Source organism: Symphalangus syndactylus, chromosome 6 (assembly GCF_028878055.3).
Source record: "Symphalangus syndactylus isolate Jambi chromosome 6, NHGRI_mSymSyn1-v2.1_pri, whole genome shotgun sequence".
NCBI classification, from domain to species: Eukaryota; Metazoa; Chordata; class Mammalia; order Primates; family Hylobatidae; genus Symphalangus; species Symphalangus syndactylus.
In genome coordinates this window covers 54,564,821-54,577,744 of record NC_072428.2, presented here as the reverse complement: position 1 = coordinate 54,577,744, position 12,924 = coordinate 54,564,821, and the positions used below count along the sequence as shown (strand labels likewise).

The 12,924-nt window shown below is 45.1% G+C and overlaps 1 protein-coding gene across 24 annotated transcripts in view; it reads left to right on the top strand.

Annotated features, from left to right (window-relative positions):
* Window positions 1-12,924, top strand: part of C2CD3 (C2 domain containing 3 centriole elongation regulator) — a 175,961-nt gene that overhangs the window by 147,835 nt on the left and 15,202 nt on the right. For 22 of the 24 annotated variants that reach the window (XR_010121340.1, XM_063641296.1, XM_063641304.1 and 19 more), the window contains 3 exons: window positions 2,822-3,042; window positions 6,284-7,211; window positions 12,482-12,593. Coding sequence is in view for 23 of the 24 variants with exons in the window: in XM_063641296.1 (XP_063497366.1) it covers window positions 2,822-3,042; window positions 6,284-7,211; window positions 12,482-12,593 (1,261 nt within the window). In the remaining variant the exon portion in view is untranslated. Of the gene's footprint in view, window positions 1-2,821; window positions 3,043-6,283; window positions 7,212-11,480; window positions 12,414-12,481; window positions 12,594-12,924 lie in introns of those variants that run through there. The other 2 variants (XM_063641315.1, XM_063641314.1) reach the window with 2 other exon arrangements.

Below are 12,924 nucleotides of genomic sequence, written 5' to 3'. Positions count from 1 at the left end.
TGAGAATCTAATGGTGCTGCTGATCTGACAGGAGGCGGAGCTCAGGGTTAACGCTTACTTGCCCCCACTCACCTCCTGCTGTGCGGCCCAGTTCCTAATAGGCCACGAACACATCCCAGAGGTTGGGGACTTCTGCTATAGACTATGGGAAACTGCCCAAACTTATTTTACAAAGAAGTAATATGTTCAGATTCTTTTTTTTTTTTTTTTTTTTTTTTTTTTTTTTTTGAGATGGAGTCTCGCTCTGTCCCCCAGGCTGGAGTGCAGTGGAGCGATCTTGGCTCACTGCAAGCTCCACCTCCTAGGTTCACGCCATTCTCCTGCCTCAGCCTCCCGAGTAGCTGGGACTACAGGCACCCGCCACCATGCCCAGCTAATTTTTTATATTTTTAATAGAGACGGGGTTTCAGTGTTTAGCCAGGATGATCTTGATCTACTGACCTGTTGATCCACCTGCCTCAGCCTTCCAAAGTGCTGGGATTACAGGCGTGAGCCACCGCGCCCGGCCAATATGTTCAGATTCTTATCTTCATATTAGTGAGATGCTAGAGATTGTAGGCTGTTTAAGTGAAACCATTGACAATTTGGTTGTATTTTATTGGGTCATTCACATAACCTATTTGGAACCCACTTAAAAAAAGAAACTCCTTCACCTTCGAGTAGTTTCTCTCAACTTTGGCACAATTGACATTCTGGCCAGATATTTTGTTTTGAGGGTCAGTTCTGTGCATTGTAGGTTGTTTAGCTGCATCCCTGGCCTCTACCAACTACATACCAGTAGCACCACTCTCCCACTTGTGACAACCCAAAATGTGTCCAGACATTGCCAAGTGTATCCTGAGGGACAATATTGCCAGGTTGAAAACCACTGCCCTAGGACAGTGGTTCTCAAAATTTAGTGTATATCAGAATCCCATGAAGGGCTTATTACAGCACTGATTGCTAGGACCCACATCCACACAGTGCCTGATTCAGTAGGTCTAGGATAAGGCCTGAGACTCTGCATTTCTAACAAGCTCAGGTGATGCTGCTGCAGCTGTTCCTAGAACTAGGCTTTCAGAACTACTATCTAGAGGAATTCTTTACCAAATGGGCGTGAAACAAGGTAAGATCAATTTGCATTACCTCCTTGGATTCAGAGAGCCCTTAAACAGTGCTGCATTTGAATCACAGCTATCATTTCAGGCCTGCAGAGCAAGTATTAATAAACCTGTGTTTCACAGATGAGCAAATTACAGCTTGGTGTTCATAGGTTGATATGCCATGGTTCTACATGGTTCTACACTGGTCTAACAAGACCAGTAGGTTTGCTTATTTCCCATAGCTACCCCAAGTTACATTTGTTTGCATGTTCCTCCTGCAGATGTTTATCCATGTGGCATATACCACGATATAGACACCTAAGTGATTTGGTACACACCACTGTGACTTGAGTCTTGGCCTCTAGTGATAGAATAAGGATCAACTTTGTCTTGTCATTTGGATTTTCCTCTAAGACACACAGACTGTTTCTAACAAAAGGATAGAAATACTTTCAGTTCACGTCACATGTATTTGGTGTCCATGTTGTGTTGATTGTACCAGGCACATTGAGTGTAATAAGGAAATAGAGAAATTTGAGATATATCTTCTATTCCGAGGCGCCCATGGCCTGCTTAGGGAAACTGAACTAACATATAATGAGACAATTAAGGGAAAATCTAAGAAAAGGTTTGATTTGTGAAATGATGAGTGTGAAGGTGTTTAAGGGACAGGTGGTGCAACGATTTGGGATAATGGACTTTGAAAAGAAGAAATGTGAGCTGCAACCTTAAAAGTTGAATGGAATAGAAACAGAGCAGAGAGTTGCTTGAACTGAGGTTCCAGTATCAGCAGAAGTATGAGGAAGGAATGAACCCAGCTGAAACAGAGCCCATCTCTTATGGAAAAAGCATAGGACTTGGAGTCTCAAATTCTGAGTAGCTACATACTGCTCAAATTCTGAGTAGCTACATACTGCTCCCTGCTCTGGACAAGTCACTTAAATTCTCTGAAACTCAAGTTGCTTATTTATAATTACTGATCTCATATGATTAGCTGAAAATTAAACAAGATAATATGTTTAAAAGCATAAACATAAAATCCTATGCAATGGAAGGTTGGTGTGATTTCTTATTGGAGAATGGTGAGAATGTGGCCCTATTAAAGGCTTTTAAACAGATTTTTAAAATCACTTATTTATGTCCTTTTATCCATCCAACATTCTTTTGTTTTGTGCCAAGCACTATGCTGGGTGCAGTAGACATAAAGGAATCAGCCCAGAGCTCACCGTAGATCAGGGGAAATAGGTGTTAAATAGTGATGTGATGGAAGAGTGCAGAAGGAACTATGGAGCACAGAAGAGGAGCCCCTAAACTAATTTAGAGAGTCAGGGAAGGCTTTTTAGAAGTTGCTTGCCTGAAGGATCAGGAATAGTTATGAGGTAGCAGACGACAGTGTTAGTGCAGAGTAGGGCTTTATTCTATCAAAGTAAAGAGAAATAAGGACTGGAATGATGGTCAAGAATGGTTCCTTTCTGAGGAAGTCGCATTTTTGCTGGACATCAGATGAGGAATCGCATTAGACAGACAAAAGGGGGAGAAAGTTGCCCCCAGCAGCAGGACTGTAGTCAGAGGAGTGAAGGCTGAGCTGGTGGATTGGAGAGAGAGGGCCTTAGTATATTAATAGACCAAGTGAGAGGTATTAAGGCTTTGGCTCAAGCGGTAGTGTCCAGGGGACATAAGAGATGTTCGTAATCTCCATGAATTACCCCTTTGTCTTCTTCTCCCCCTTTTGTTTATAGGAAGAATCTTAGTGAGCTTGATCAGATCCAGAAGTACTTCAGCCAGAAGCTTACCAAGCCTTTCTTACCCCTCAGCCCTCAGACTCAAACGGCCATCTCACAGCACCAGGAGAGCTGTAGTGACCATCTTGGGCCAGGTGCCAGCAGCCTAGACCCTGGGAGCCAGTGTATCCTGGAGAAATCCAGTAACCTGGTGTTGCAAGTCAGCTCCTTAATCACGGGTATGACTCAGATCCTTTCTTATTGAGATGTTATGGTCACTAGGTGCTAATTCAAAAAGCATTTGAATGTGTTCCTTCAGACAAGCCCCTATGACAAATAGAGACCAATTGTTTTCACCCTCTTCCCTTTTTTTTTTTTTTTTTTTTTACCCATCTTGCTTTTGAAAAGGAGGGACATAATAGTACGGCACAGCAACATGGGGCAATGGAAAGAGCGCTGGACTGACCCAGGTCCTTGATGGGCTTCTGGTACAGACTTAGAGTCTGACTCTGAACATGTCCTTTCCCTTCTTGGACTTCAGTTTCCCCAGCCAAGAAAAGAGTGGGGTAGATTAGATGAGTGGTTCCTCAACAGCAATTCTTGAACTTGTGCCATTCTATGAGAAAATAATAAACAATAAATATATTTAAAATTCTAATTATCAGAGCCAGAAGTCTGCACTTTTAACAAGCACCCTAGATGATTCTGGATGTTAGGGGTTCATAGTCCACCCTTTGAAAAACCCCTTTGGAGCAGTGGTTCTCACTTTAGCTGCGTACTGGAATTATTGAGGGACTTCTAAAAAACCCCATGCCCAGGCTGTACTGTAGGTCAACAGAATCTCTGAGGTGGAACCCAGGCATCAGTATTGTTTCTAACTCCCCAGGTAATTCTAGTGTGTAGACAAGACTGAGACTGCTCTAGAGCAAATATTGGCAAACCTGCCTGAGCATAAGAATCACCCGGGGCACTTACTGTGAAATAGAGATTCCTGGGTCCTACTCCATCCTTCTGAATCAGGATCCAGGGTCACGACCTAGAAATCTTTATCAGGCAAGCTTCAGGGAACACTGGGAAATCAGCTAGATCAGCATCTTCAGCCCTCACTTCTTTTTGCTCGAGCAAAATGCATAGATTTTACACAAGGATGAAGAAGTTCAATTTTCTTTGTCTAATGGGAGGGAAAAACACCTTGATTGACACTAAGTACAAACCTTCTTTCTGTCTTCTTCTTCCAGATACCTAACCTGTTGGTATCCATGGCCTCAGATAAATGCTCTATGTTTGACTTCCACTTGCTTGGATATTTTCAGTCAAGTGTTTATTGAGCACCATCTGTGCCAGGCACTATTCTGTTATTTGTCCCAGGAAGATACAGTGGTGGATGTGACAGGCATTATCTCCCTTCCTCAAGCTTATATTCTATAGTCAACCAAAGAAAAATCCTCTCACAAAGAAAGTATGACAGCAAAACAGATGAAGGCTTGTTTGGAGTAGAGGTGGAAACAAATAGGGGAATCTTTCTAAAGGGGCATATTAAAAGAGGAGAGAGAAGGGAATTGTGGCCAGGCATGGTGGCTCACACCTATAATCCCAGCACTTTGGGAGGCCGAGATGAGTGGATCACTTAAGGTTGGGAGTTCCAAACCAGCCTGGCCAACATGTCAAAACCCCGTCTCTACTGAAAACACAAAACTTAGCTGGATGAGGTGGTGCGCACCTATAATCCCAGCTACTTGGAAGTCTGAGACACGAGAATCGCTTGAATGCAGGGGCAGAGGTTGCAGTGAGCTGAGATTGCTCCACTGCACCCCGGCCTGGACAACAGAGTGAGACTCTGACTCAAAACAAAAAAAAAAAAAAAAAGAATTGAAGCTGTGGGGCCTAATGTTTATCCTGGAAGAAATGGGACGTTCTCAGCAGGCAGACGGCTGAATGAGAACTGGTTTTCACAAGGAGAATGAATTTAAAAAGAGAAAGATGATTAGATCAGGGAAACCATTCAAAAAAAAAAAAAAAAAAAAAAAAAAAAAAAAAAAAAAAAAAAAACAGCAAAAGCCTGCCCCTGCCTCCATTATCCTCTATTATGCCTCAGTATGCTGTTTTTACAAAGCCATCAGACAAATGGATGTGAGTGAAACTTGAGAGAGTTACTGAGTGGGGTTTTTTCTAAGGCAGAGCTATATGCTAGGCTGGGCCCTAGAGATACAACATGATTCAGACATATGGTTCATGCCCTGAGAAACTCACAGTCTGATGGGGTAAACATACAATTACACAGTGTCATATTCTTAAGTGCTTCCTTATAGAACAAAGCCATATAGCAATCTTATTTAACTCGTGAATCTGGGAAGGCTTCCTGGAGGAGATCCAATAGAACATGGCCTTGAAGGCTGGGCAGGTTTATAAAAAGCAAGAAGACTGCTCTGAGACAGAAAGCATATTCAAGCCAAAGGATTAGGATCAACTAAACATGCTTCCCCATGCCTATTCCTATTTACAGGTAGTAATGTTCCATTTTCGTCTATCTACCCATTCCTTTGAGGCCTGAAAATCATCAATGTATAATATTAAACAGCCAGCACCTCCTGTAGAATGAGCCCTCTGTTAGGTGCTGTGAGAGAGATGTGACCCCTATTCCCCAGGAATCAAATTTGCCTTCAGTTCCTAATTTTCTCCTCTCAAATAATCTTTCAAACATGTATCATTTACTGGGTCTATTTATTAATTGATTCACTCCCATTCCATCCCAAAAATAATTTGAGATGACTAGTAGCTTCTATTTATTAAGTGGTTACATATTCACCACACAGTGTATGCCCATTTCTTTCGTGTATTCTCTACTGTAACCTTATGAAGTGGGTGGTGTTGATTACACTGTACAGATCAATAGGCTCAGAGAGGATAGTTTGCTTGTGATCACAAAGTTAACAAGTGACAACAGAGATTCGAACCCAAGATTGACCAGCTCCAAAGCCTATGCTCTTTCCAGCATACCCTGCTGCTTCTATTTTCTGTGTAAATCTTCCCTTCCTTATCATGTGGATGATAGATATTTCCTTGCTTTTATTTTCCAAGTAAAATGGGTAGTTTTAATAACTTTCATCAAATAGGTAAATAAGTGGATTCTCATTTTGATTTTTAATATAGGTAGTTATTGAAGTAACTGGAAGCATGAACATGCCCACCAGGACTCCCAGCTCTCAAGGATTCCTGAGCATGAGCAGATAGTCTCTGAAAGCATTTCCACAGATGCATCCACAACTATAGATTAGATTCTGGTCCTCTGATATTAGAATAAAGTACTAAAAATTGTACCACCTTGAATATAGTCTCACTGAATCGTGGGTGGACTAATTTTCTTTATGGCTTGTTCAAAGTCTGATTGCCAGAGTGCTTCTGAAGCAAGAGGCTAGTGTGGGAAATTTGAGGGGTCTGTGGCCCTACCTTGTAATAAGAGTGATATGTGTTGCTGTTCAGATCTGCAGACTATCACCAGGGATTCGCAAGCAGCTTTGAGTTCTCACCGAGCCAGGAGTAGAAGCAACAAGGCCACCACCCTCCCAGATGCTCAGGACACAGAGGCACTGCAAGAACGATGCACAATGCCAGATGAGCCATTGGCAAGAGCTCCAGATAAGGGCACAGATTCCCCACCACCCCCTCCTCTCGAAGAGGCTTCAAATGGAAGAAGAATGCTCCATGAGTCCCTGAGGTATACAGTACCCATTACAAGAATGCAGGGCAGTGAAGACACTGAGGGAGGCCCAGCCTACAGTGATGAGGACTATGAAGAAGACATCATTGAACCCAGGACCTTAAATGAGATCACCACGGTGACAGACAAAACTAGCCCTTGGTCTAGTTTCATATCAGACACAAGTGAGGTCATCAGCCCTCAGCCTGACGAGGTGCAGAGGGAAGGCCCCTCTTGTCCTTCTCCAGGGACTTTCTGCAGAGAGGAGCTTACGGTCAAAAGTAGCTTTCTCTCCAGCCCAGAAAGGGCTGTCAACCCCCACCTGCCTAGGCAGGGTTCTCCTAGCCAAAGTCTTGTTGCTTGTGAGTGTGAGGGCTCTAAGGCCAGGGTTGGTGGTGAGTCTGCCTCAGCTAACCCTCAGCCCATCCCATGCCCGACACTCTCAGGAGCTCAGCAGAGCAGCACGTTTGTTGGATGGAGCTCACCACAGGCAGATCAGAACAAGGAGCCCAAGTCAGAGGCCCCAGCTGAGAATGAAGCTGCCACCAGTGAGCTCAGTGACTCTGCTGATAGCTTCAAGAAGTTGCCGCTAAATCTAGCCTCCCAGACCAGAAGGAAAAACCATAAGGGACCACCCATCGACTCCTCTGACATCAGGCAGAGGCAGGTGACAACTGGATCAGAGACGTCCACAAAGCAGAGCCTCCTGCTGTATCCTTTGGCATTTCCTACAAGTGGTTTGGATGCAGGTGCTTAGACTAGCCTAGTGTGAGTGTGAGCAAGTGGCCACCCTCATGGAATGCACTGGGGGGCATGGGAAGACCATTCCTTCAGAAGACCCCACCTGCATGACAGGTGCTACAATTTTACCATTAACACCAGCCCTCAGAAACATAATGCCTTGAACTGGGTTTAGGCATTGGTAGCACATTAGCCTAGTCTACCCTGATTTATCCAATTAATCTGTTGGGTATTTTACCACCTAAAGGCAAGGCTCAGGATCTAAGGAATGAGACTATTTATCTCAGTTGAAAGAGAAGCAGAGGGTCTAGAGAAAGAGGAAAGGAAATCCCTGCCATTTAGCACTTTATGTACATGTTTCATTCAGTCATCACAAGTCTTTTAGGTAGGTATCATCCCTATTTTGCATATATAAGGAAACTGATGCTCAGTTATTGTGACTTGCCTACTTTTTTTTTTTTAAAGAGACAGGGTTATTCTGTCACCCAAGCTAGAGTGCAATGATATTATCATACCTCACTGCAGCCTCAGATTCTTGTACTCAGGTGATCCTCCCACCTCAGCCTTGCAAGTAGCTAGAACTACAGGTATGCACCATCACACCCAGCTAATTGTTTTTTTTTTTTTTTTTTTTTTTTTTTTTTTTTTTTGAGACGGAGTCTCGCTCTGTCGCCCAGGCTGGAGTGCAGTGGCGCAATCTCGGCTCACTGCAAGCTCCGCCTCCTGGGTTCACGCCATTCTCCTGCCTCAGCCTCTCCGAGTAGCTGGGACTACAGGCGCCCGCCACCACGCCCGGCTAATTTTTTTGTATCTTTAGTAGAGACAGGGTTTCACCGTGGTCTCGATCTCCTGACCTCGTGATCCGCCCGCCTCGGCCTCCCAAAGTGCTGGGATTACAAGCGTGAGCCACCGCGCCCGGCCCCAGCTAATTGTTTTTAAGAGTTGGGGTCTTGCTGTGTCACCCAGGCTGGTCTCAAACTCCTGGCCTCAAGCAGTCCTCCTGCCTCAGCCTCCCAAAATGCTGCAATTAGAGCATTTGAGCCACCGCGCCTGGCCAGATTAAATTTTTTTTAAAAAGCAAGTGATGGCGCTTACTAAACAGGCACCATGGAGATGGACTTTGCCAAGGCCCCAATAAGGTTCTGTTGATGGGAACAGGGGGCACCTGACATTCCCCACTCCCTCCTTTTAAACACAGACTGGCATGTTATGGGGAAAGGAAACCACTTAGGACCATCTACAGCCTTCACACCTGTAGCCTAACCATCTGATCAGATCAGCTCACCTGCTATCCCAACAAGCAGGGAATACTGTATGGCTGGCAGGTGAAGCAGGCTGCTTTACTCAACTAGAGATCTTCCTCTACTAGAAGTCAGGGAGCCCGACTTTGACCCTTCTAGACCCACAAAATTATTTTTGTGATTATAGACATATAGTTTAATCTTTATGAGCCCATTTCTTCGCCTATAAAATGGAGGCGGAAATCCCTTACCCACCAAACTATAAGCTCCCCGGGTCAGGGACCATGTCTTTTTCTGCATCCTCAGGACCTAGCACTACACAGAGAAGGGATTGGTAAATGTAGATTGGATTAAACTATCACAGTTTCACAACATTGTTGAGAAAACCAAATGAGTGAAAACATTTGTATACACCACATAGTATGATTCTTGATGCAGATCAGAGAAAAACCTAGGGGTGAGAGAATGGGCTTAGGAAAGGATTAAAGCATGCAATGGCTGGAGGCTGAGCATTGAAAATAGACCTCCTCGTGTGCAGTTCTCCCTGGCCTTGCCCATCCTGGATCCTGGCCCGTGATGTTGCTGCCTTTGCAGTCAGTATTAATTGTGCTCAGAATATGGCCGATGGAGAAGCTGCCACATGTGCCCAGACCCTAAGCGCTGCTTTAACTTAGGCCTTCCTGACTATTCTTTCAAAAATAAATCGTGCCAGGCCCTGTGCTGGGTGCCAAGGACAGATTTGAATGAGACCTTACCTCGAGAAGTTCCCATTATGAGATAGGAGACAGTCAAGTAGATGGATACTGACAGTTTATTGTGCCAAGTACTGTGATGAGACGTGGACAGAATGCGAGGGACCACAAGGAGGGAGCTGCCCTAACTCTAGTTGGAGCCATCCCAGTAAGAGAGACAGGAGAGCCAGACCTTATAGATGAATAGGCATTGTGCAATAGAGACAAGGAAAAGTTCTAGTCAGAACAAACTGTGTGTGCAGAGGCCTCGCTGAGTGAAGGAGGCTGCCTGTGGGTAGTAGTTCACTGTGGCTAGAGTCCAGGGATGAGGGGATGGTGTGAGGTGAGGCAGGGCCTGGATCTTAAAGGATTTCTATGCCTGGCTGAGGTACTTGGACTCTATTCTAAAGCAAAGAAACTTCACTTTCCTCATCTGTAAAATGGAGGTGATAATAGTACTTACTGGGTTGTTGTGAAAATGAGAATAATCATGTAAACTGCCGAGCACAATACCTGGTACATGAATAGTGTTCACTGTTAAGCAAGAGTGTGGTATGGTCAGATGTACATATGAGAAAAGAAGTCACCCAATGCCTTGTAGAGGGCAGGTTAGGTAAGGGAAGACTAGAATCAAAGAGGCTAGTTAGGACACTTGCAATAATAATAAGAGATGAAGAAAGTCTGACCTGAAGTATAGACTGCTTTATGATGAAGATGAGGGGAACAGATCTGAGAGGATTAGACAGAGGGGCAGGGGATGAGACAAAGGAAATAGAAAGTGTAATTAGAGGTTTCTGTTACAAGTTACCAGGCAGGTGATATCATTTACTGGATAGGAAACAGCACATAGACAGGTTTGGGAGACGATGCAGATTGCCATTTGGGGCATGTGCCTGTAGGACATCCAGGAGGAGATGCAGGCCTGGAGTTGAGGGCTGAGCTCAGCCATAAAGGTAGGCATCTCTGGGAATCGATGAGGGCAGCAAGAAGAGCCTGGGAAGGGGGAACCAAACACACAGAGGCAGACTCTGAGCATCTCCAGTGTGCAAAGGAGAAGCAGGACAGGGCATGCCCACAAAGGAGGTGAGGAGAGCTGGTCGGGAGGTGGGAGAAGCAGCAGAGAGAGGTGCCGTGGGAGCAGATGCTGCAGAGTTTCAGGACGTCGTGGTCAGCACTGACGCTGCACGCAGGTCCGGGAGAATGTGGCTGACGTGTATCACTGGTTTTAGTGTTAAGGAGGACCTTACAGTGGTGGGAATGGAAGCCAAACTTCATTAGTCAAAGGAGCTAATTGTGAGGACAGTGAAATCAGGCAACTTTTTCACATAAACTGAGGAGCTAAGAATAGCTGACATTTATCAAGGCACCATTCTAGGCACTTTACATATATAAATTCATTTAACCCTCAAAACAGTAAGTACTAATACATTTAAAAATGGAGAAATTGAGGCACAAAAAGTGAACTTTCCTGAAGTTATCCATCTAGTAAGTGACAGAGAGCTGGGTGGTAACTAGAAGACAATGCAAGGTCAGGGGTTTGTTTGGTTTTTTTCCCTAAATGGGAAACGAACATTTTTATGAACTGAGGAACAGGAACTTAGAAGTTCATGAGGCCAGACATAGTGGCTCACACCTGTAATCCCAGCACTTTGGGAGGCCAAGGTGGGAGGATCACTTGAGGTCAGGAGTTCAAGAACAGCCTGGGTAACATGGTGAAATTCCATCTCTACTAAAAATACAAAAATTAGCCAGGCGTGGTGGCATGTACCTGTAATCCCAGCTACTCTGGAGGCTGAAGGGGAAGAATTACCTGAGCCCAGAAGGTCAAGGCTGCAGTGTGCCATGATCCCGCCACTGCACTCTAGCCTAAACAACGGTAGTGAGACCCTGTTTCAAAAAAACATAATAAAATAAAAGTTGGTGGGAGAAAGTGGCCGTTGGAGCAGGACCCTAAAGCACACATGAGGCAATGGGCTGGGAAGGAGACTTGCATGCTTCAGAGCCAGCCCTGACACCTCACAGCAAAGTTCTTTCTTCCCCACAGCATCAGCTGGCTGTCTGGCAGTCCCCAGCAGTTTCAGCAACAGCAAATAGATCCTACCTCACCTGGGCCTCGGCAGAAGGCCTGGGGTCAAAGGATCTTTCCCTTCGGGATCTCCATTCCTCCCCCACCTCTCTACAGAAAAATCAGGGACTTGAACCAAAGCAAGAAATCAATGCATTTCATTCATTCACAAGGTATTTATTGAGTACTTACTGTCTCCCAGGTACTATGCTGGCGACAGGAATATGGTTATGAAAAAGACAGATCATCTCTGCCTTCTTGAAGTTTAGAGTCTAATGTAGAAGAACGACGATAAAATAGAAAATGTGGTAAGCAAATTGGAGTGAGAACCATACTTATTAAACAGAAACAAAAAATTGGAACATCAAAATAGTCCCCTCTTTACCCCCTTCTGAGTTCAACTAAACTGAATCAGTGATTTGATTCAAAAAATACCTGTGGAGCACCCTATTCTCAACACAGCACTGAGTACCTCAGGAAGATATGGAGGAGAAGTGCAAGATACAGTACCTGACTTCTAGGGCTCACATCCAGATTGGACCAGCTGTACTGGTCCCTGACGTGAGGACATGTCCCGTCATGGACAGCCCCTGATGCAGAGCTCTCATTTCTGGATGTGAGCAGAGAAAATAGGCAAACAGGCCTTCCCTCAGTGCAGGGTACCTAAATGCAGCCTAAGGCACTACCCCTTGGAGCCACATCCCCATCCCCACATCCTCTGACTGACTTCTAATAGGTCTTTTTCTAACCAGCAGGCCCTTAGGCAAGAATCATTCAACGCCTGCTACCGGCCAGCCTCCTGAGGGGCTTTCAGGAAGTAGAGGTAACAGAAGGAAACTGTCTGTGCCATTGAGAAATTTAGGGAAGATTGAGGAAAATAATCATATCAGACTAAATAATTAAGCATTCTCCTGTGTTGCAGACTGCTCTAGGATGTGAGGAAGGAGGGATCACTGTGGGCTAAGATTAAGAGTAAGCTTCCTAGAGGAGGCAGGATTTGAACTGATCCATAAAAAACTTACATGTGTTAGGAGTGGGCAAGCCTTCCAGTCAGAGGGAGCCAGCTGAGCAAAGAATTTATGGACAAGAATAGTTGAGGGGAAAACATGAGTGGGGGCAGAGTGAATGGTCAGTGGAGATGCTGGCCTCCACTGCAAGAGGGGTGGACTTCTAGGTATTTTTGTCCCTTAACTATCATTGTAGCCCAGGGCCCATTGTGGTGCCCAACTTCTTTTTGCCTCCCCAGCAGTTGGAGGCTTCCCTGCGGATGCTGTCACTCTCAGCAAGTTTGCCACCAGCAGCCACAACAGATCAGGTAAAAGAATGGCCAACTGACCTTTCTTCTCTATCATCATCTCTTCCACAGAAGGGTGCACAGAATGCAGAGCTGCCCCAGGTCATCTTCCTGGAAAGGCTGCAACAGGGGTCACTCCTCAAGCTTGTACTGAGCATATTCTGTGGGCCCAGCAGTGGGCAGGGAGCTCAGAAAAAGTGAGGAAGAGCAAATGTGCAAGAGCAGGGCATTGTCAGCCAAGACTGACATGGGGAAGAAAAAGGCTGTGCAGAAGCATGAAAGCAAGAGGCAGCTAAGAAATATGTATTGAGTGCTGTGGGAGTCCCCACCAAGCAGGTAGATAGGAGCGGAG